The following is a 21,630-nucleotide window of genomic DNA, read 5'->3' on the forward strand; positions in this document are numbered from 1 at the left end:
GCTACTGAAAAGACAGTCTGCTATAGCGTTCTCTTTGCTGCTACCCCCAAGCCCCTAAAGAAGAACTGAATAGTCTTAAGCAGTGAGTGTAATAAGTTTTCCTTTCCTTGTCTGAAGAATTAGAACAATTCAATTGAAAGGCAAATATAATCCTACCTATGCTCCATGCTGGGACTGGAGCAGCGTAAATGCCACAGTTAAGTCTGAACATCAGGTTGTAATTGTTAGAGATTAAAAACATACCAAAGAGAACATTCCAGGGAAAGAAGGAGGGTGAGAAGGATGGCCCTCCTGTGTCTTTTTATTAAGGCAAATTAGCATCAGATCTCATAAGGGCATATTCCTGCACAGCAGAACTCAATCAAATGGCATTTAGTCAATGAAGGAAATTATACACTAGGTTGATTTTTAATCATCCAGCTAAGAAAAGCAAAGATAAGTGAACATGTATTTATCTGCTGAGCCAAGTGCATATAAGGCAGAAAAGCCACTGAAAATAACTAAAAGAAAAAGAACTGTTCTCTAGGCTGCTGCTGTTCCATAAAATCTATTTCAAATATAATTTGCTGTTAGCTATTTCTGCAAGATGTGAGCACATCAGCTGAGCTTCTCATTTTTATGCAGATGAAATAATCGCTGAAATGAAATGTCAGGTCAGAAGAGACACAAGAAAAAATGAAGCGATCTTTAAGAGCTGTCAGAGAGGTGGATGGTCCACCCTTCCAAATACAGAGGAACCTTATTTCATGGTCTTGTCTAATATCGTGTTCTCTCACTGTTGTTTTTTTGTTAATGCTTGTCTTCTCAGTGCATCCTAACGTGAGCCAGGGTTGCCAAGGAGGGTGTGCTACGTGTTCTGACTACAACGGATGCCTGTCATGTAAGCCCAGGCTCTTTTTTGTTCTGGAGAGGATTGGCATGAAACAGATCGGAGTATGTCTTTCCTCGTGTCCAAGTGGATACTATGGGACACGGTACCCTGACATTAATAAGTGTGCAAGTAAGTGCTGGGGAAAGGGGAAGCGCATGGATTTGTTTGTTCTCTCTTGAATGCTGTGTCCCCTTAGGAGTCAAGTCAACAGAGAAGCAGATGGATAGGCCGTGTCTTTATTTGTTCACTTCTTTTATAGTAGTGCAGTAAATATTAACCCGAGCAAGAAGTTAAGGTGAAAGATCACAAAATGGCCTAAAGCTCAGGGATCCCGGCTCTGCGTGGCTGACCTGCCTAGGACCCAGGTGATGGTCTCCTCCTCCACAGCCCCAAGCGAAAGGGAAGCGCCGGCGGGCGCCAGGCACTGCCCTCCGGCAGCAAGAGGGAGCGCCGGCAGCTCCGAAGAGCGGGGGCCGAGGGACGCTGAATCTCGGTGGCTGGAGCCGTTTAACCCACTGCCCTTCCCCGCCTGACCCCTGCGACAAGGAGAGAAGATGGCAGGTGGCATTCTTTGGAGATGCGGTTTGCCCTGGTCTCTTTATAGCTTGTCTCACACTCAGTGTAGTCCTCTGAACGCCTGTAGCAGCTGGCCGGGTTTCAGCTGGCCAGGTTTCAGCCTGATTTGGGGGAAGTGACCGATTCGTGTTGCCTCCGGGCTGGGAGACAGAGAACCCAACTCTATTCTTTACTGCTCGGGCAACATTTTGACCCCACTATGTATTTTGAACCATAAATGAACTGGAAAAGATCACAATGTCCTCCCCACTCCTCTTTTTGTTGTTGAATTCACTGTTTTTAATCCCGCAGGTGATATAAAAACATAAGAGCGACGGCCAAGCAACCCTCCCAGTTTTTACCTGGTAATAAAAGTTATTTAATGAACGGACCCCAGAGTAAAGTCTTACAGAGTAACTTGACACCGTAAAGTATTTGCTCACTTTTTAGCAGTGTGTGGCCTTGCATATCAGACACGAGCTGTACCATACACAAGTTTTTATGTATTTCTTTTAAAAATATCTGAGAACTGGAAAATATACCACCAATGCCGATTTGGATAGTCATATAGAGTATACATGAAATACTACAGGACATCTGATTGAACATCAGGGAGTCATTTAAAAAAAGAAAAAGATGTTGATGCAAAACAGTCTTAAGCAGATTCTAAATTCGGGCATATTTTTATTTCTCCTGGATGAATGGAGATAGATAGTGTGGAACTGGCCCAGTACCTGTGCCCTATGGGGTTAATTAGTACCTATGCTGTGTCAGTGTAGGGCAGAAGCAGTATATTGTTATTCTGATGTGCTGTGCTCTGTCTTCCGTTTGCATAGGTCTGCAAGAAGACAAGCAGTGTGGGGCCGTTCAGCATCAGGCCATCCTTATTAAATCCTCACTCATGCCAAGGTCACTTGTGGCTGGCCTCACTGTGTGCACAGGCCATGAAGAAGATCTAAATATAATTTGCTTCCTTTGAAGATCGTTTAACATTGCTAGAATTGTGTGATTCTGGTATATGTGAGAGAGCCCATGGCGTTTCGTGGCAAAGAGCAACAACATTGTTGTTTACTGTTTGCATTTCAGAATGTAAAGCTGACTGTGATACCTGCTTCACCAGAAACTTCTGCACAAAGTGTAAAAGTGGGTTTTACTTATACAGTGGAAAGTGCCTTGAAAAGTGCCCTGATGGGCTGGAAGCCAACAATCACACGATGGAGTGCACTAGCATCGGTAAGTCCGGTCCCCCTGTGTCCTGCCTGGTTTTCTCACAGGGAATGGGGGATCTAAGGAGGGCATGAGTTGCAAGATCAGTTACACCATTAGGGAAGTGCAAAATGGAAATGTTCTGCATCACAAGATGTATTCCCCAGCACAACAAACTCAAGGTATTTCCCAAGTCTGACATCTCACAAGAGGCACCAGCTTGGTTGTGCCCCACAAACACAGCCTTGACGCTAAGGGCAATTCTGCCTCAGGAAATACGGCCTCTTTGGTCTGCCCTGAGGTAGAATGGCATCCATCTGTTCCTTGCTCTGTTACGGTGTTATGCAGCACTGCTACATCAAAGGTTCAAAAATCCTGAGCCAGATCCCACATGTAGTTGAAAGATTAAAATACTAACTGCTTTGCTTTAGCAACCTTGTACTACCTGAGCCTTCAAAGCATGCATGCATGCATCAACATTTTGAAGCTTACCTTCACAAAGGTGAAGGCTAGAAACTAAAACATCAAGGAAAAAAAAAACCCCAAACCCAAAAACCTCCAAATGGTAAATGTGCATAATCACCTGACTCCAGAAACTGAGCATTAAAATAAAACACCAAATAGTGTAGCACTGTCACACACTGAAGGAATGAGATTGGCGACGCTGGTCCTGTGACTCACTGGCTGTGGAGAAGAGACCTGCTTTTGTATCTCTCCAGCCTCTGACTCACAAGCTCCGATTATTCACGTCGGGGCAATTTTGGAGGTCACCACACCTAGCTGTCTGCTCCATCCCTCTGCCACCCCTCCGGCTGAAAGCAGAACAAGTGATATATTTGCCTCTGGGCTGCTGCAGTTGACATCCCCTGCCATGGACAAGCCGAAGCTGCGGCAAGGTTCAGCTTATTTTAGTACGCTGGCTGTGAATTGTGGTGGCTGAGGGCTGCGAACTGCGGTGGAAGCGGTAACCTCTTCAGCCACCAGCAACCAGGGAGCACTTAGGCGCAGTCTGGCCATGATGGAAATCTCCTCCCCCAGAGTATCATGCACATAGCTCTCCCTGGCATCGCATGTGTTAGAGGGGAAGTAATGCAGGAATAAAAATAATGTACAGTAGTTTGGCATTTTCCTTCTCAAATATATATTAGTTCAGGTGGTAGTGATGGTTTTTACGGTTTTATTTTCAAGCAAAGACTTTCCTCTTTGAAAGAAATTCAAGGCATCATTTTTGTTTCTTGATGGCTGTTTCCCAGTGCTGTAGACTTAGCTGCTTTAACAATGAGTCAGTCTCAACTAGGAAAAGCCATTTAAAGCTACGGAGGAAAAACAGAGCCTTTCTGTGCACGTGAAGGCCAATTATTTTAACAGGAGAGCTCCAGTGTAATATGAAAAACAAAATGACCCACATGACAATTCACTGGAAGAAAGCTCAGAGATTGCCTGAGGTCAGTTATATTTTCAGGTTTTGAAAAATTTGGAAGTAAATTCTGGAGCTGGAAAAATGTTGACTTACAAATTCCTCCTTATAGAGGGGCTGGAAGTCTTTCCTTCTTCAGTGGTGGTTTATAGCCTTAAGCACGCATGTGAACATAAAGTAAATATAAATGTTTACTATCTTTTATCAAGAGAAGGATCTTGAGGAGATGGCACAAAAGAAGGATAGTTATTAAGAGCATGTTGTTAAGCTTCCAAGGTTACTCCCATTTTTGTCTACACTGTTTGGACAAGTGTCCAGCTGTACACCTTTTGAGTTCCCAATAGTAGGGGATGCGCATTCAGATCACTGTGATTTATAAACTGTAACCAGCACTCTTCTGAAAAGCTTGCACCCCCCCCAACCCAAATTCTCCTCTGCTTTGCCTACTTACAGCTTGTATATGCTACAGATGATGGCTCTTTCACTATTTAAGCTGAATACCAAGCAGCAAATCACCAAAGATACTTAATTCTTAATATAATGCCTTTTGATATCAATTAGTCCTTTATAACTCTATTGATTTCCAAATTCAATACCTTTGAGACCAGATGCAGCAGCTTGACCCCATGACTTCACTCTCCTTTCACATAGGCATGACCAAAGTTTAATTCCACTGAAAATACAAGGATTTATACCTCCGCAGAACCAAAGCAACCTCAGAACAATCCCCAGTAACTGGTTTCACTGAGACCAATTGTGTTGTTGTCGTACCATTTCAGGAACGGAATTACGAAACATCCAGTATAAAATAGTAACTGACACAATTATTTGACATTATTTTGTGCAGTATATCTTCAGCAGTGCAATTTCTGTCAATTCGCTGCTGCAAATCCTGATTAATTCCATTAATTCTTGCCACCTTTTGGCTGATGCAGAATAAAATTAATGTACCATATGCATTGTGTATACAAAAATATATTGGCCAGGCTCAGCTTGTCCTATGTTTATTGCAGTGCACTGTGAAGCTAGTGAGTGGAGTCCATGGAGCCCTTGCACAAAGAAAGGAAAAACATGTGGTTTCAAAAGAGGAAATGAAGTAAGGGTCAGAGAGATCGTACAGCATCCGTCAGCAAGGGGCAATCCTTGCCCAGCTACAAGCGAGAGCAGAAAATGTATTGTACAAAGAAAGAGATGTCAGAAGGAAGGAAAAGGTACCACGTTATCATCGTCATAATATGAGATTGGTATTGTGCTTGTTTAATAACTCACATCTGAATTCCCAGGCCTCGATTGCGGGCTTCACCAAAGCTCCCATGGATGTGGTGTTCTTTGGGCTGGAGAGAACTGTGCCCTTCCCTGGAGTAAATAAAGTCCTAACGCTGCTCAAAAAATGTGCTTTGTGTGATCCAGAGAGGTCAGGGCGGGCTGGATGGGAAGGCACATTCTCTCTCGGTTCTGCTGAAAGAGCTGCCAAGATGAGGGGTTGCATGTGGAGCTCAGAACAAAAAGATCCATCGTAAAACATGTCATGGTCGGAGTTGTTTGTTGGGTATCAGGGAGCCAAGTTTCACGCTTCAACCATGGGATTCCTCCAAACCAATTCCTATTTCATGCTTCCCTACAGGTAAGACCATAACTCTTGCAACTGCAGCGCTGTGGCCTCTCTCCCACCCTGAACTCTTTCTACTAGCTCTGGCTGAACAATGTGGCCTGATCCTGCCATCTGCACCTGGCTCAGGGAGTCCCAGCATGGGAGAAAGACCACAACACTGCGTGGCAGCCAAGGGAAACTTCACTTGGTTTCACCCAATAAGCAAGACTGCCAGCAGAGGCACCCCTCCACGCGAGCCAGCTTGTTGGACTTATTCCCCATCACGGCACCTAGTGAATGACATCCCACATGTTAAGAATGGGAGATGCTTAAGAAGTCTATGAAATAATAATTTATACAAATTCCACCCAGTAGAGATTGTTGTTCCATTCCCTTTTCTCCCCTTCTTGCAGCAGGGAAGTTACTTGCTCTGTCCCCGTGCAGTTACTCTGGTTGGCACAGGAGTGTCGATGGAATATTTCCTTTTCCTCCCAGTTTCCCATCCTTCCCATTTCCCCCTTTCCTCCCAACTCAAAAGCAAGGTTTCACCCCTTTTGAGGATGAGTGGAAGAGGTGGAGCAGCTGCTCCCTGTGTGAACATCTGCGAGGCAGCATGAGCTGCTGGTACCAAGCAGTAACTTACTGTTTCCTTGTTAAATGATCGCTAGGGTTGCTGCAGATTACTCAGAGAAAGGTTAAAGGGGTTTGGAGCTTGTAATCCTTTTGAAGGTTTCCCTAGGAAAATACCTCATGAGAAGGGAAATAACATTAGAAGGAGGATCTTATGAACCAGACAGCTACAGGTGCCTGCTCCTCACCCAAGAACTGGCTAGACCTACTGATTTATGGGAACCTATGGGGTAGATGTCACCTCCTCCTCCTTGTGTCAAGCAGTGCCTTGAAGCGGTAGAGAGGTGTATCTGCCCCAGGGGAGCAGCCAAGGCAAGCTATTTACGGATTCCCTTATGCTTAGAATCTATGTCCAAAATGTCCATGCTTGCTTCTGCTCCTGCGTAGTGGCACAACTTGAAACACAGCCTCTCACTAACCCATTGTAGCCGGGGGAAGAGTTTTTTTTTTTCTACCGAAGCTAATTTTGCCAGAGCTGAAAATATAGGACTGAACTGTAGTTTTGGAACTGTGAAACTGTTTTTTTGAGGTGATAATGATGTTGTGTATTTGCTTATGGCAATTTGGCAATGTCTTCAGATTGGATATTTCCCTTTGAGAAATGCCTGCTGTTCCTGTGTAGTAAGTACTTTAGAAGAAACTACTCACGTATTTTACTGTCAATTCTTATTTTATGGGATCTGAGTCAAACCATACTTGAAAAATACTGCGCACCACAAGAATTCGTTCACAATCATGAATCTTTTTCTTTCTTTTTTTTTCTGCAATGTGCATAAAGGTGGGGTTTTTTCTTCCTTCTGAGCAAGTCATAGACTATATTCTAGCCTGTTTTACGCTCAGTAGACAATTCCTTCGAAACCAATGCAGGCAGATGGAACCTATGTTCCAACTCTACCCGTGCCCTTGGGATTTGTATGTGTCTCTGAGAGCCATTTTTTTTAATGTTCAGAAATATACCACTATATACTCCTCAGTATCCACAAAAGTCTGTCCCATTCACTTTCATACACCTTCACAGGGAGATGAATTTAATTTTTTTTTTAAAAGATAATTCTTAATAAAACTGAGGAAACTCACACATAAAACATTAGGTTAAAATAGCTTTAAGGGATGGATTATGGTGACAAGCCAGGAAACTGAGAATTAAGCTCAAAGTTTTCCTTCTGTTCCTACTGGAATGGGGAAACGAAGCTTTCCAACTTAATCTCCAGGCAACTTATCTTCCCTACTGCCACTGTCCCTTATTACACAGACAGAAACTTCTGTTCCCCTTTGAACAACAGAATAATTGCATGAGAGACCAAGCCAGGCTCTGTTCTTATGGCTAGCTGCGTCCAGTCAGTGAGTGCAGAGGGAGGCAACAACAAAAACACTTTGGGAAAGGGAAGGGAAAGTAAATATGTTTGTATTTACTGTTAAGAAATATTGAAAATGCTCTTTTGTATTGTACGACTCCGCATTGCTGCTCAGGCATTGCTTTGGAGTTACCAACAGTGCTGCTAATCTTTTCTCCACGGCCACGAAGAGGGAGTTAGCTCGGTCAGCCTCTGCCGTTTCCATGTTGAATAGATAGATGTCTGTAGCCAAGGGAGTTAGGGCAAAGACCACATGATGACGGGGTATGCTCGTCACAGATGCCTCAACGACTTTGCTCAAGAAGTTGAGGTCAGAGACAGGATGTTAGTTAAGTCGCTGCTATCGCACAGAAGCAAGGACATGTTTCTGGAACGGTTACGCAAAACGAGATAAAAAGGATGAAGAGGGTTTTTTTTGTTTCCATCTGCTGGTTTGTCATCAAAGTGGTGAGATCTATTACAACTCTTTTTTTTCCCCCACTGGCTATAAAATGAAGTTTGACTGGGAGAAGGTGCTAGTATTTTCAGAATGAATGCAAACAAATGGGAATAATGAGGATACAAATAGCCCTAGCCTAAAAGGTTCTTTTTACTCATTTGAGCACTAAATTAGTTGATCCCAATGTGTTCTGACATGGTAATTACCATGTGTTTCACATATAGGCTCCTTTTATAGTTCCGTCCCATCCAAACCTCACCATAATTTATTTCATAATTCTCCTCTTTTAATCCCATGATGCTGAGTTCTTTTTAGTCTGCATGACAATATGATTTTAAGCTCCAGTTTCTTCTTCTTCCTTTCTTTCCCTCACACTTTTTGTTCTGTTCCCCCAGTGCAGCGCACTGTTACTTTTACCTTCCCACACTTAACATCTTCTTGGCTCCTACCTTGCACTGACAGACATACGTCAAGAGTCACGTGTTTCTTGTAGCCATGTCCATTAATGGCAAACGGCAAATAGATGTACTGGAAAAGCGTATCTTGCAGAGCTCTTCAAACACTGCAAATTATCCGTCAATATTATTTCTTTGCCTTAATAAATGTGCTCTGGCCAAACACAAGTCCTTTTGGACTGCTGTCTGCAAATGTGTGAGATTGACTTTTACTGCCCAAAAGACAAATATCAGAATTGCATACAAAAGTATTTTTGGGGGGGAATTGCATGCATGAGTAAGTCTGCCAAGAAGAGAACATTCACCATATGACTTTCTGTTGAGTCCCAACTAAACCCCGCAGAAAGCAGACAGTTTTAAGTGCTTTCAGAGAACATGTTCTGATCAGTTTGAAGAGACTAAAAACACTCACCAAAAGAGTAAGTGCATAGTTATGAACAAGGAAGACATCTTAGAAAGCTGGGTATTATGCAAGCCAATAGATAGGCTACATTGGTTGCACAGTTGTATTGTTGTAAAAAAATAAATAATACATTTCAAGTGTTGCTTGTTCATATATTGATTCATTTGCATGCTGGTGGCATTTAGATGTTCAAAGGAGAGAACCAATGTTAACTGCGTCCAGTTCTGTGCAAACACAGACTAAAGAAAGTTCCTGTTCCTGACAGGCAAAAATTAAAGCATTAGACATGAAGACATGGTGAGATGAATAACATAAAATGATAAATAAAATAGCATATTACTTTTTGACTGTGGAGTGTAGGAATTGTCACCTTGTAGAGGTGACACCTCTGAAAGCAGGGTACGGTTATGAAAGGAAGAGGGGTAATTTTAGTCAAAATTCACAAGACTGCAACCCCCTGGAGGCAAGGTAGCTTGTCAGTTAATGGTTTGTGCTGAAAGGAGATACAGATATTATGCTGTGATTCTTTTTTTAGTGTACAGCAAGAATCAGAGAGAAAGCAGTGTCTTTGAGATGAGGAGCTGAATTCTAGATGCAGACTGGCGAACAGAAGGGAACCACGGGAACAGGATTTGTTGTTGAGCAGTTTTAATGAGGAAGTGTATATAATTTAGGGAAATAAAGTAAAATAAGTGATTCTATTCTGCACTGCATACATGTGAATATAAAAATCCAGGTTTGATTTGAATAGATCAGAAAACTGAGGCTCAGGTCATCTCTGTTATTTCTTTGAACTAGTTCCTCCACCCCTTGTTGCTATATATCCGCATAATGCTTCAAACATATTAATCAGATCATGTTTGAAAATGTCTTCAATTGGCTATGGTGTGAGGAAGGAATCTTATCAGGCATCCATCAGATTTCTAAAGCCACCACTCAGCTAAAAATCCCAAGCCATTAATCAAGAATTTACTTTAGCTGAAAACAATGTAACTTAATACTAACAAACTTAAAATATTAGGCGATAAACTAATTTCTCTCACTCAGCTTAAACTCATTGAGTTACCCACCCTAATGTACACACTCTGATGCCATATGGATCCATGTAATAATGGAGCACAGAGGGCGCTGGAGTCTAAACTAAGTCGCCCCTTTAGTATTTCTCACAAAGAAAAGTTTCTGCAGTTGATCTCCGGTTGAGGTGCACCAATTTCATTAATCATCAGTTAAGCTGTCCCAGGCAAAACAGAGAAAGAAAAAGAGAGCCCCTACTAAAATAAAAGAAAAGATGCGTAAGATGCATCACATTTTAAAATGTACGTGGAAGTAGAGTAGTGAAGGAAGCCATTTGAAATCAGTGGGAGTTTCACCACTTCTTTGTACAGGTTTTGAATCATGGCACATAAAATCAGGGTTTCATGACCTTCACAACCCATAGACACTCCACGTAAGACTTGCATAAGTATGTGCCACATCAGTGTGTTTATTCATGTGGTAATACCCATTTTTCCCCCAAAATTCTGGACTGCCAGGCCTCTGGAACAGTTGCTTGTGCATTTTGTTGAGCACTGTTGTCACACTGGACAACCTGAATTTGACGTGGATGCGATTTTCACAGAGAGGGTTTTGCTATGGGAGAATTCAGACGAGGAATGACAAGCTGGGACTCCACTGAGCCTCCGTAGGCTTGGCAAGAGTGTGATGGGACTCACTGCACTTAAGCTGGACAGCTAAAAATTAGTTGGTTTTGTCAAAGCAAGGGTCATGTTAATGGTGGGGTTAATACTGCACCTGGGGAGGGGGATCCATGACACTGTAAGATGGATTCTAAGAAGGGCAAAATAATTTGCCTCCTGAAAGTGCCTATTTCTTTCCAATGACTGTTAAGGACAGCCTAGTATGAGTGATCTGGACTTTTACCGTCTAACTTTTAAATTAAAGCGCACATTTTCTCCACCTGCACTACAATGACTTTGCAACACTGCAAAATCTAAACCAAGGTTCATCCAAGCTGACTCTGTAAGCAAGGCGAGCATGTTTCAGGGGATACATAGGCCAGCCACAGTAAAACAAAAAGCAGAGTTGAAAAATACTCACTCCCAATACTAATTTCATTCAGTGTTGGCAAAATCAGGGTTAGAGCAGCGTTTTGTTGTTTGTTGATAAACACCTAGGAATGACTGTACACCTGCTTATTCAAAGGTGAATTGCCCTTTACAGAACAAGCTATGAATAGTCTGTCCCTCTACACTCCACACGCCAAAGATAAAAGTCTCTTCCCAGGGCAATGGAGGCCCACACCAGTCCAATAATTCCTCAGTGTACTATTTTTAAACATTTTTTTCTGATTTAAAAAAAAAAAAAAGAAGGAATTGGGGGAAATTCTGTATATTCTCGGTACTGAGTATTTTTACTTAATCACATTTAAGTCCTAAGCATTGCTACGTGGCAAAGTAAGATATCCCAGTCACAGCTCATCCCAGAAGTCTCCCTCATGTACAGCTCAGTGGCATTTAAAACAAGAGGGCTGGAGCACGTGAGCCGGGGAGACATCACAGTGCACAGTTCGCTCGTATAACTGTGAGAGATGGGGTGTCCTGTGTGAAGGTCACTAGTGTGGTTATGGTTAATGACCTTACTCCATGGCAGGTCACAGGACTTCTGAAGCCTCAAAATGAACACAAAGCTAATTACTGCATCCCTGTGTTTACATACTGCATACGCCAACGGGTCATAACTCTGGCCTTTGCGGGCCTGAGTTACTATAATTGAGGAATCTCTCTTGTGAAGAGTTTGGTTGTTTATTTTCTGTTTGTTGCTGCCAAGAGGACCTCTCATTTCCTTTCCTTGCAGGGGTTTTGACTCTTTAACTTTAACACATTTCCAGCCTCCAAGAGTAAGGCTGTTGAGACCAGGAATCCGCTAGTTGCAACATGAAGTGAAATGGCGTCCTGGGGATACCCCGAGCAAGGCAGGGCAGGGACAGCACGGGGCTGCCCACCGCCGCGGGCCGGCAGACAGAGATCTGGGTCAGAAGGGTGAAGAGGGGAAAAATAGGACCGATATGAGTCGGAACAATTTGTGAATCCAAAAGAGCTAATAGTAGAGGATGTACTGGCTCTACAATTCAAGGGCTGAAAAGGTTGGAAAAAGCCATTTTTAAACTTTAATCATAGCATTTTCAAAATTTAATCACAGGCAGTTTTGAAAGACTTATTAGGTTACTACCTGCAGACTGCGACCTTAAAATCTGAACTAATTAACGGTAATATTGCGTTTTGCTGCAAGTATGTTTATTTTGTTTGTGTTAGTGTGAACATTAAATTCTCATCACACCTCCCAGTTCTGACAGACACGTATCAACCGCTCAAGCAGGTAATACATACACGCTGTGTGCCTCTGCACATATGGCACCAGACACGTATGCAGGCACTGCGTACATGTGTACTGTGCCAAGGTTGTATTCTCTGAACAATATGCATCTCGATGAACAGCTGGGCTGAAAATGGCTGTGGCTATACACCAACCTGTCAGGCCCTCGGGTATCAAAATTGGTTTTAGCCTCGCAGGGTGCTGAGCTGACGCTGTCTCTGTGTTCCTCGGGAGATGTTCTCCTCTCCTGCTGCCAGCTCCTCTCTTGCCACCTTCCGTCTCCTCCCTGTCCTGGGGGGCCTGGGAGCAGAGGGGAGGTTGCTCAGAGGCCCTGAGGTCCTCTGGAGCATGCTATAAAAAATGTGCTGGACACGCTGCTGGTAAACAGCATCTACCTCGTATTAACAGGAATGGTGTCAAAGCTGAGAAAGAAGCGTGTGGTCAATTGCTCCTGTAAGGGAAGTGAATCAGAAAAAAGCTGATTGCATTCTTCTATTAAAATGTGAACGATGTGAGAGCTGTTCTCCTCAGATCACTAAACCAAATAAGGGATAGAAATTAGCTCTTCTTCTCTTTCTGATCTTCCCTTCTGGTGCCTCCTTGTGCTCCAGAATTGGCTGGCTGACTATCTTTTAGATGCCTGAGCTCTGTAGGAAAAACAGGAGGGAATACAAACCTCTCATGAGCCCCTCTTCCTCCCCCTCCCAAAGTGCCCATTCAGCACCACACTTCCAGCACCTGCCTAAAATCTTCCCTCTTGAATAAAAATGTTTGGGATTGAGAAGAGCAGCTCCAGCTTTAGAAGGTGAAATCTGCAGCTACGTCTATACTGCTACAGAACAGCAGGCAAAGGTCCGCTCCTTGGCCACAAGGCCAAAGGCCACCTTCTGGCTTGCACCCAAACTAGCTGGGGCTATTCCCTCCATAGCAGATTTGACTGGGGGAGAGGGACGGCTGTTGCAGGTCAAACAGAGTCCAAAAACAAACTACCAGTTATGCTGTGCAGGCACGCAGGGGTCTGCCTGCTCTCTGGCCTTCTTCCCTGCTATGGCTGTACTTTACTTATCCATGGCACCTCCACCTTCAGCGACTTCACATTGTTGAGTTTCAGGGAGAGGCAAATAGGAAACTGTGGCTACTCTCCCCCTCAGCGCAGGGCAGAGACCACGAGCGAAAGAGCAGAGTACCGTTCTCTCTTGCCCACATCACTCCCTTGCTCTGCCGGCACATCCTCACGTACCCGCCTTTCTCTCCACACCGGTCTTTCTATCACTTCTTGCCGTCGATGCTTCCGAAGCCCTTGCCCTAACTTCTAGTGCTTTAAGGAGCTCTTTCTGAGGGAGGGACATGTTTGCCACAGCTGGAAGGGGAAATGAGCCTCTTCTGGGCTGTGTGCCATGGCAAGATATCTTGACAACTTCTTTCTCTTGACTCTCCAGAAGACCACAGCAAGCTGTTTTCTCACCTTTGGGCAATACTACCACAAAGTAGAGGCAAAGGGAAGAGGCTGCTGACAGCAGGGCTCACCCAGCCCTCGCCACCTGGAGATCTGAACCCCTCGCTATTTTGGCCTGGGCGTCCTGGAAAGGAGAACAAATGCAAGAGAGAAGTTTGCTAGTACTTCTATCAAATTTAGTCCAAGAATGCAAAACATTTGGGGCATGTGAGCTACAGAGTAAATCAGGCAGTGGGTGTTTCAAGTCTAATGGTGACACATGCAGCACTGTTTAATCAGCTAAATCCTGGGCTGTGGAACACTTCCATGTATAGCAATGCTGTTATAACACTGCCAGTCGTGGACAGCAATGGCACTCATGCACTATTGTATTATAGCTGCCCTTCTTTTAAAGGGCCTGCTCCAAGACCCACTGAAATCCCATTGATTTCAGAGTGCTTTGGATCTAGCCATAAAGAAGAGCTTTTCAGCATTCCTTTGTAACAAAAAAAGAAGCACTTTTTGGCTGCTGTTTCTCCTCATCTTACTGGATATTTGCCTGTTCTTCCCCACCCAGGCAGCTCTGTTTGCTTTTCCCCACCCAGGTCCCTGCATCTCCGGTCTCATCGTCTCTTCTCAGCTCACTCTCCCTGCCAGCTCTGACACCCGACGTAGCCTTTGGTCTGCTCAGGCTGCCACCTCCCAGCTCTCTTCCAACCTCATAACTTTGAAAAAGAAAACACTCACTGCCATAACTTTCCTTTATAAAGTTCCAAAGGAGCTTCAGAGTGTTCCCAATCAGATGATAACATCCAATATTATTATCAGAGATCGAAAAGATCAGGAGAGAGGTTGTGGGAATCTCCATCATGGAAGATTTTTAAGGAGGTTAGACAAACATCCATCAGAGACAGTTTAAGTATAGTAGTTCAGCTTCATAGCCTAGTAAGGGACTAGGTAACGCTTTGATAAGCATTTCTAAAATTGCTACAAAATTTCCACAAAACTTTTTCTTGCCTGTTGCCTTCTGTAAGACTTCCACAGAAAGACAACGTACTACATATTTACAGAGCACAAATCCAAGTATCTCTGTCCACTGACATCAATATAAGGCCTCCTGCTGTCTTTACCAAGCTCAGACTTTTATTTGGGCCTGAGTCAAGGAACTGAAACCAACTTTCCTTTCATTTTGTCCAGCTTAGTCATTTGCATTGCTGAGATATCTGTTCACGTTCCTCTTTGTATTCATCAGCTTTGAATCATTCTTATAGGAAGAGCATAGTGCTGGGTTTTCTTACAGAAAATCTGACTGATTCACCAGAGATATAAGCTAGCACCTCTCTACCAGTTAAGCTATGTATATTTTAACAGCAGATGAAGATGTGGCCCATGAGGGTAAAACTGCTGTATGCTTAGACCTGAAAAAAAAATGAGCTAATTTTAAGGATTAATGCAAACAAATATTATTTTTCAGTAATTTTTGTTGAAGCAATTTTGCAATGGCAAGAAATTAAAGGGGAGGAAAAAAAGTAAACATTTATCATTTAAAGATGCGGTGGCCACTCAAAATTCAGAAAAAACATTTCCTAAATTTTCTATTTTTAGTTTCTTGAAATCCAAAATGGTAGCAACAGAATTAACCAGCGTCCATGTATGAAACATATACAAGTGATACTAAGGCTAGAATTTAACGATTAACTGTGGGGATTTTTCCATTGTTTTTTGGTTTACAAGCAAAATGACCCAGTAATGAAATTTCTAAATTCTAATCTAATCCTGCCCAATATCTATGGCAAACAGTAGCCCTGGTATGGAGATTTACAGCTACAGTTATGTCCCTGCTTTGTTCTTAAGCATGTATTTACTTCTGCCCATTTGCTTTCTGAAATTCTCTCTCTCATTTGTCATCTGAAGAACTCCATTTAAAAGGAAAACAGGCTTCAGACATGAAACACAGCTACATTCCTGAAACATGAGATGAACAACCTTTAATTCACGCAACCTTTCATTTACAGTAATGTTTAATGGATGGGCCGGTTTCATTATGGACAATGCCTCTCCCTGTCATTAGCCTGCAGAAAGGTCTAAAACCCTTAAGCATTTAAAGGAACGCTGTTTCAGGCTCCGTACTCTCTCCTTCCCTCCCTCCCCCTCTCCCCATCACCCTTTCTGACTGCCCTTCTTCTAAGTGCATAATCTAAACGCTGTACTCTGCAAATTGCACTTATTGTTGGCTTCGAGTTTCGAAGGACCCTTCTGAACACTTTTTATACAAATCCTAACAAGGTCAGAGTTGGAAAAATCTCAGCTGGTGGACTTGGATCCCATGAGCTAGTGACCATTTATAATTAATATTAATGAATGGCAGATGACAGATGTTTATTGCTTAAGTAGAAATGTGCGTTGCCAAACCAGAAGGATTTAGTTTAAATCCAGAGGAACTGACTTTATTTCTTGTATGGATGTGGGTGGTGGGAGGGAATGCCAGTGGGTGATCCAGCCCCTGCTACCTTTAAGCATGGGCAAGGAAACAATACTCTGTAAAGAAGGATCCTGAGCTCTCTATTTGATTGAAGCATGATGTTTGCTCCTTCAAAACATTAACTGAAGTAAGAAGGAGTCTCTCTGTCCACTTCAGTGGCTTTGATTTGCACCAGTAGTGGTTTTCATATGTAGATCCCACAGCACTTACCAAAATTAAGGAACTCCACGAAAAATCTCCATTTTACAGTTATGGAACCCGAGGAAGTCATATGAAGACTGTATCATAAAGAAAAAAAGGCTCATCACTGAGATGAAGGATCACATTCCCAGCTACAGTCTATTTTATCTTGCTGGATTTTTTTCCCCACTGATCTTAAATCAAACTAAAGCTATGATGGATAAATCTTTTAAGTTTAAATGTGGCACAGTGGAAGACGCAATATGGAGGTGGAAGAGTCTCTGTGAATCCTTCCAAATACTATAGGGCATATTCAGGTTTAAGGTTGATGGAACCTCTGTTTTCTAACTGAAAGCAACTCACTCTTTCAGAGCACATAAATTAGCTTCCTGGACATAGAGACGTCTTGGGCAACATTTTCAAAAGCACATGAACAATTTTAAGTACCTACTTAGAGTTTATGGTTGAGGTTGGGGTAAGGGTCTATTTGCTCTGGATTCTTTGGACAAAGAATCCTGCTCCTTTTAGTATCTTACTACAGTATGTATGCACCAACTGTTTGCTGTTTTCTTGCCCCAGAGATTTCTACACTTCTGTATGACAGTCTATAAAGTGTTTCTGAGCATGTTATACGAGATCCTTCCAAAATATTATTGGTTTTACAGGGTTGGTCTCAGATGTTACAGAAGAGTGCCTAAGGAGCTGCTAGAAAAAGCAGGCGACACTCAGATTTGTAGAAATAGTGAGTAGTTTCTCTTTTTGACTAACAGGAAAGTTCTTGGAGCAGGCAGGAAAGTGATTAGTTACTCGGTTTTCAAGAGAATCATAGAATCATAGAATCATAGAATCATACAGGTTGGAAAAGACCTCTAAGATCATCGTGTCCAACCGTCAACCCAATACACCATGTCCACTACACCATGTCCCTAAGGGCCTCATCTACACGTCTTTTAAATACCTCCAGGGATGGTGACTCCACCACTTCCCTGGGCAGCCTGTTCCAAGGCCTGACCACTCTTTCAGTAAAGAAGTTTCTCCTAATGTCCAATCTAAACCTCCCTTGGCGCAACTTGAGGCCATTTCCTCTTTACCTATCGCTAGTTACTTGGCAGAAGAGACCAACACCCACCTCGCTACAACCTCCTTTCAGGTAGTTGTAGAGCGCGATGAGGTCTCCCCTCAGCCTCCTCTTCTCCAGGCTAAACAACCCCAGTTCCCTCAGCCACTCCTCATAAGGCTTGTGCTCAAGTGTGAGAAGCGTGAACATATCAGTTGACTAGTGTACAGTGGGCTTCTTCATCTGGTGGCAGGAGGCAGCTGGAAAGAGAGACTGCTGGTCCCCACAGTCCCAGTTTTCAGAGGCTAGAGAAGGTTCTGACTTCTTGCAATACATCGTAGTACAGAAGACATCACTCGCTGAACTTTTGCTCCGGGTTCCCTAGGACCTTTTTGCAGCCCTATAATTCGGCTCCTGTAACCAGCCCTGCCGTATGGGCTGTGCACACCCCACAGGTACACCTGGAAGTGTAAAGCCTGGGATTGCTACCAGTTTACCAGCACTGCTGTAGCGCTCTTAAGACACCAGCCAAGCAGCAAGCAGAAAAATAAAACATGCCTGCAGCAAGTTCTGCTGAACTGCCGTTGTATGCTGCTGGTAGGAACGGTGCTAGACAGGACGCAGGGCAGATCTCCCAGTGGGGTGGCTAAGGGGTTACAGATTTTCCTTAGCACTTGGTGGTACCTTCTGCCATGACAGGCTGCCATGCAGCAGTGGGGGCTACATCTCCTCTAAGCTTTGGGCGATCCATCCTCGTTCGTATCCCATCTAAATGGCATGGTGGTCAGTTTGTAAAGTATACTAAGTGAAGCGGACTCCAGTGATGCACTGTCACACGGCATACTCATTCTTCACATTCCACTTCAAGCTACTCATAAAGCCGACTGCTCACTTCAGTGTGCAAAGCCTGTGTTACTACAAAGAGCTCTAAATGCACAGTTCATTCCCAGAGGGATTTGAAAAGAATAAACTTATCACATTCTTGGGAAAAAAAAAGAAGACAAGAGAGCCTGGATAAAATTTATATGGACAATTTCTATCTGTGATTCATTTTAAATTGAAGACTTACGGGCAATGTTAAAATATTTGCATTCAAGTTTTTTCATGCATGTCCTCCATGACCCTTACTTAGAAATCTTTTTTTAGTATTTTATAGGGCTGAATTTTCCAAAGGAATGGAAAATACCAGATTACCAAAGTCATCACATTTCCCAGGAACTTGCTGATTTCAATGAAGCCCCAGTGGAAAGTAAGCAGGTTTTGAACAACTTTGCCTTTGTGTTAGGTTTCTGCCTAGTGTCCTGCCAGCTTGTCCATTGGGTTGGCCCTTGGAAACCCACCTGGCAGGCTGACAAGGACTCGAGAGCCTGAAAACCTGAGATCCCTTTGACAGCATCTTGGTCACCCAGCTCCCCGAGCTTCCTAGGGCTAAGTCTTGAATCACTTTGGCATAAAAATTTCCTGAGCCTTTTTCAGAGGCAGCCCAAGGGTCTTGGTCATCCCAATCCCCTTCTCCACAAGCTGCTTTCTACTTGGTGAACTGCCAGGTATCCTCTGAGTAGGTGAGAAAAACTCTTCAGAAACATATGGAGATGGCCAAAATGGTATGTCATATCACCCTTTTTGAAAGGGGACCTTTGGAGTCCCTGATCTGTATGAAATTTAGAAACCTGACCTGTCATTTTATTCAGGATGAAAATGTATTTGGAAATATTGGCACTACCTAGAGAGGGGAAGATCAATGCTTTGGCCAGCTGAAATAGTACACACACATCGGAGACACGAAACAGAAAGAAATAGTTGTTTTTCAACACCTTGTTTTGAAAAGTATCCTTGAAAGCAAATTCTCCCTTCATTTACACCAGAGACCAACCTTGGTGACCTCTGCCTGTTTGAGCAAGTACAAAAGAGGGCAGAATCGGGCCTCTGGCGAATTTAAGTAATAGCACCCTGGCTCTGGGCTGATGGCTTTGCTGAGTAGATCCGTCAGGGGCTGCTGTCCCCCTGCATGTTAGCTACTGCCGACCGGCTGATCCATCCGTCAGGCTGGCCTGGGTTACCTGTGGGACACGCACAGGCTCCCATCTACCTGTCAGCACAGGTGTCACCCCAGGGAGGAACGCAAACAAACTGAGCTTAGAGTGGAGAGGACAAGTGAACCGTGCAGAGCGGGGCCAGAGGTGCATCCTGTTGACTCCTCATCTTCCTTCACCTTCCTGGCACATCGGGAACCTTAAGGAGATGTAAGGAGGGGGTTCCAGGGGGAGGGTATAGCTGCACCTATACCAGCAAATGAAACTGTGGAAGATGCCCAGGTTCCCTGGCCCTGGCCTCTAGTACTGAGCTGCTGGCCTGGCCCAAGCGTTAGAGTCAGCACTCACAAATCCCCTCCAGGATCCATACTCAATCATCGGTATAGCCCAGCTCCAAGCCGTGGTCGTTTAGAGAAAAAGGCATTCTTAGGGATGCATCCAAACATTGGGGTCCTATGAGTATCTTCTGAATTGGCAGGTTACATTAACGCAATTGGTTTAAGCAAAGCCAAGGAAAACGGCTTCTCTCATTTATCCCTGCCTTCAGAGCACTCCAATTACAAATTTGAGTACTAAAGAAACAAGTTTCTTCGGGTGTTTTCTCCTTTTTACTATTGTACTAGAAAGAGTTCAAATGTCTGCTGAGGCACTAGCATCTGTCTCTTATCATGTATAACTTTTCTTGATTATTTCTAGAGAGGCAGACTAAACATGCGGCTCTGACATAATGCAGCATCACATTTTTATTTCTGGTTTGCTCAAAAGCCTGCACCAGCTGAATTAAGTCTCTAAAAAGAACTATATTTATGACCTCAATCCAGGCTAATGGGAGGGCTTGGACCATTGATGCCTGAAAGGAAAACAAACTATTATAGATTTCTGCCAATATCCTGACGCTCTAACAACAGGGCAAGGTTTTTTGGTACCAATCACTGCTATCACCAATCTTTGTATTGGCATCTGATTCCGCTAGTCTTAAAAGAGGCTACGGTGGATTTGGACACTCATCTACCTTTTTGCAACTCTTAGGAGAGCTGTAAAAATTAAACCCCATTCAGAAGCCATTGTTAAAAATCTCAAAGCAAGCTTGGTGAGAAAACGTCACTTTCCTAAATACCAGCATGGTGTATGTCACTTCCCGTCCTAAGCAATGTGGAGTGGTTTTCTGCTCTGCTTAAATAGCCATTACTTTCCTGTCTTTGGAAGCTGTGTTCAAAGTTTATAAGCTGCGGGATCTTATAAGATGAAAACTGTTATGTAATTATAAAATTGCTGTTGTTAGCACAACATTAGTCCTGATTAAAACAAGGCTGCTAACAAATTCCTTTACTCCCAACAGACAAGTGCAAAGGAAATAAATCCCCGCAGGCTTTGTTTGAAGAGACAGCAGCAAATGTCGCCACAAACAGCAAACAGAACTCATTATAGAAATCCTCCTCCTCTGGCTGCTTCTTTGACTGGAGGATATTATTGTATTTTCAGTCACTGGCAATGTCTTTTCTATGGCACAGGAAAGGCAGATCCAACCCATTTCTGTTGCAAAGAGGTCATCACAAGACAGTTAAACCAGGGACTTTCCATAAAACTTGCTTATAAGCTCATGAGTAGCAGTGTCATTTCCCAAGCAACCCACGGAAGAAATGATCCCTTTCTACTTCCCATACATCTACTGGGATACAACTTGCTCTTTATCTGCCACAGCAGCAAAGCCTGACGTCTCCTGTCTCAGCAGAGCTGATCTGCTTAGCCTCCTCTCTTTCCTCTCTGCCTGCTTTATGCAAACGGCTGTTGCGCAGGCCTGATCTATTCTTGTATTTAGACACGATATTCTCATTCCCCCAAATGTGCCTGCCTCAGCAATGCCCTTTTCTTGCAAGGACAGGCTAGCACACACGACATAAATAAGAACATTTTTCAAGTAAATGCCATTTAGTAGTCCGGATCCTATTTTCAGAGGCAAATGAAGATCAAGGACCCCAAATCTCATGGAAAGACTACTGTAGGTCTCAGGCTCCAACATCACCTAGAGTCTGCATCTAGAGAAGTATTTCCATTTTCAAGAGGAGATAGGCACATAAGTGTAAGTTAGTCACTAAGTCCTCTAATGCAGTTGCTCAACCATAAGTTTCGATATCTTCTGAGGTATCTT

General features: G+C 43.4%; 1 protein-coding gene across 1 annotated transcript in view; it reads left to right on the forward strand.

Annotated features, from left to right (window-relative positions):
- Positions 1-21,630, forward strand: part of RSPO3 (R-spondin 3) — a 62,633-nt gene that overhangs the window by 34,226 nt on the left and 6,777 nt on the right. Inside the window, exons 2-4 of the mRNA XM_075145795.1 lie at positions 809-1,000; positions 2,513-2,659; positions 5,063-5,260. Of these exons, the coding sequence (XP_075001896.1) occupies positions 809-1,000; positions 2,513-2,659; positions 5,063-5,260 (537 nt within the window). The remainder of the gene's footprint in view (positions 1-808; positions 1,001-2,512; positions 2,660-5,062; positions 5,261-21,630) is intronic.

The sequence above is a fragment of the Calonectris borealis genome, chromosome 3 (genome assembly GCF_964195595.1).
Source record: "Calonectris borealis chromosome 3, bCalBor7.hap1.2, whole genome shotgun sequence".
NCBI classification, from domain to species: domain Eukaryota; kingdom Metazoa; phylum Chordata; class Aves; order Procellariiformes; family Procellariidae; genus Calonectris; species Calonectris borealis.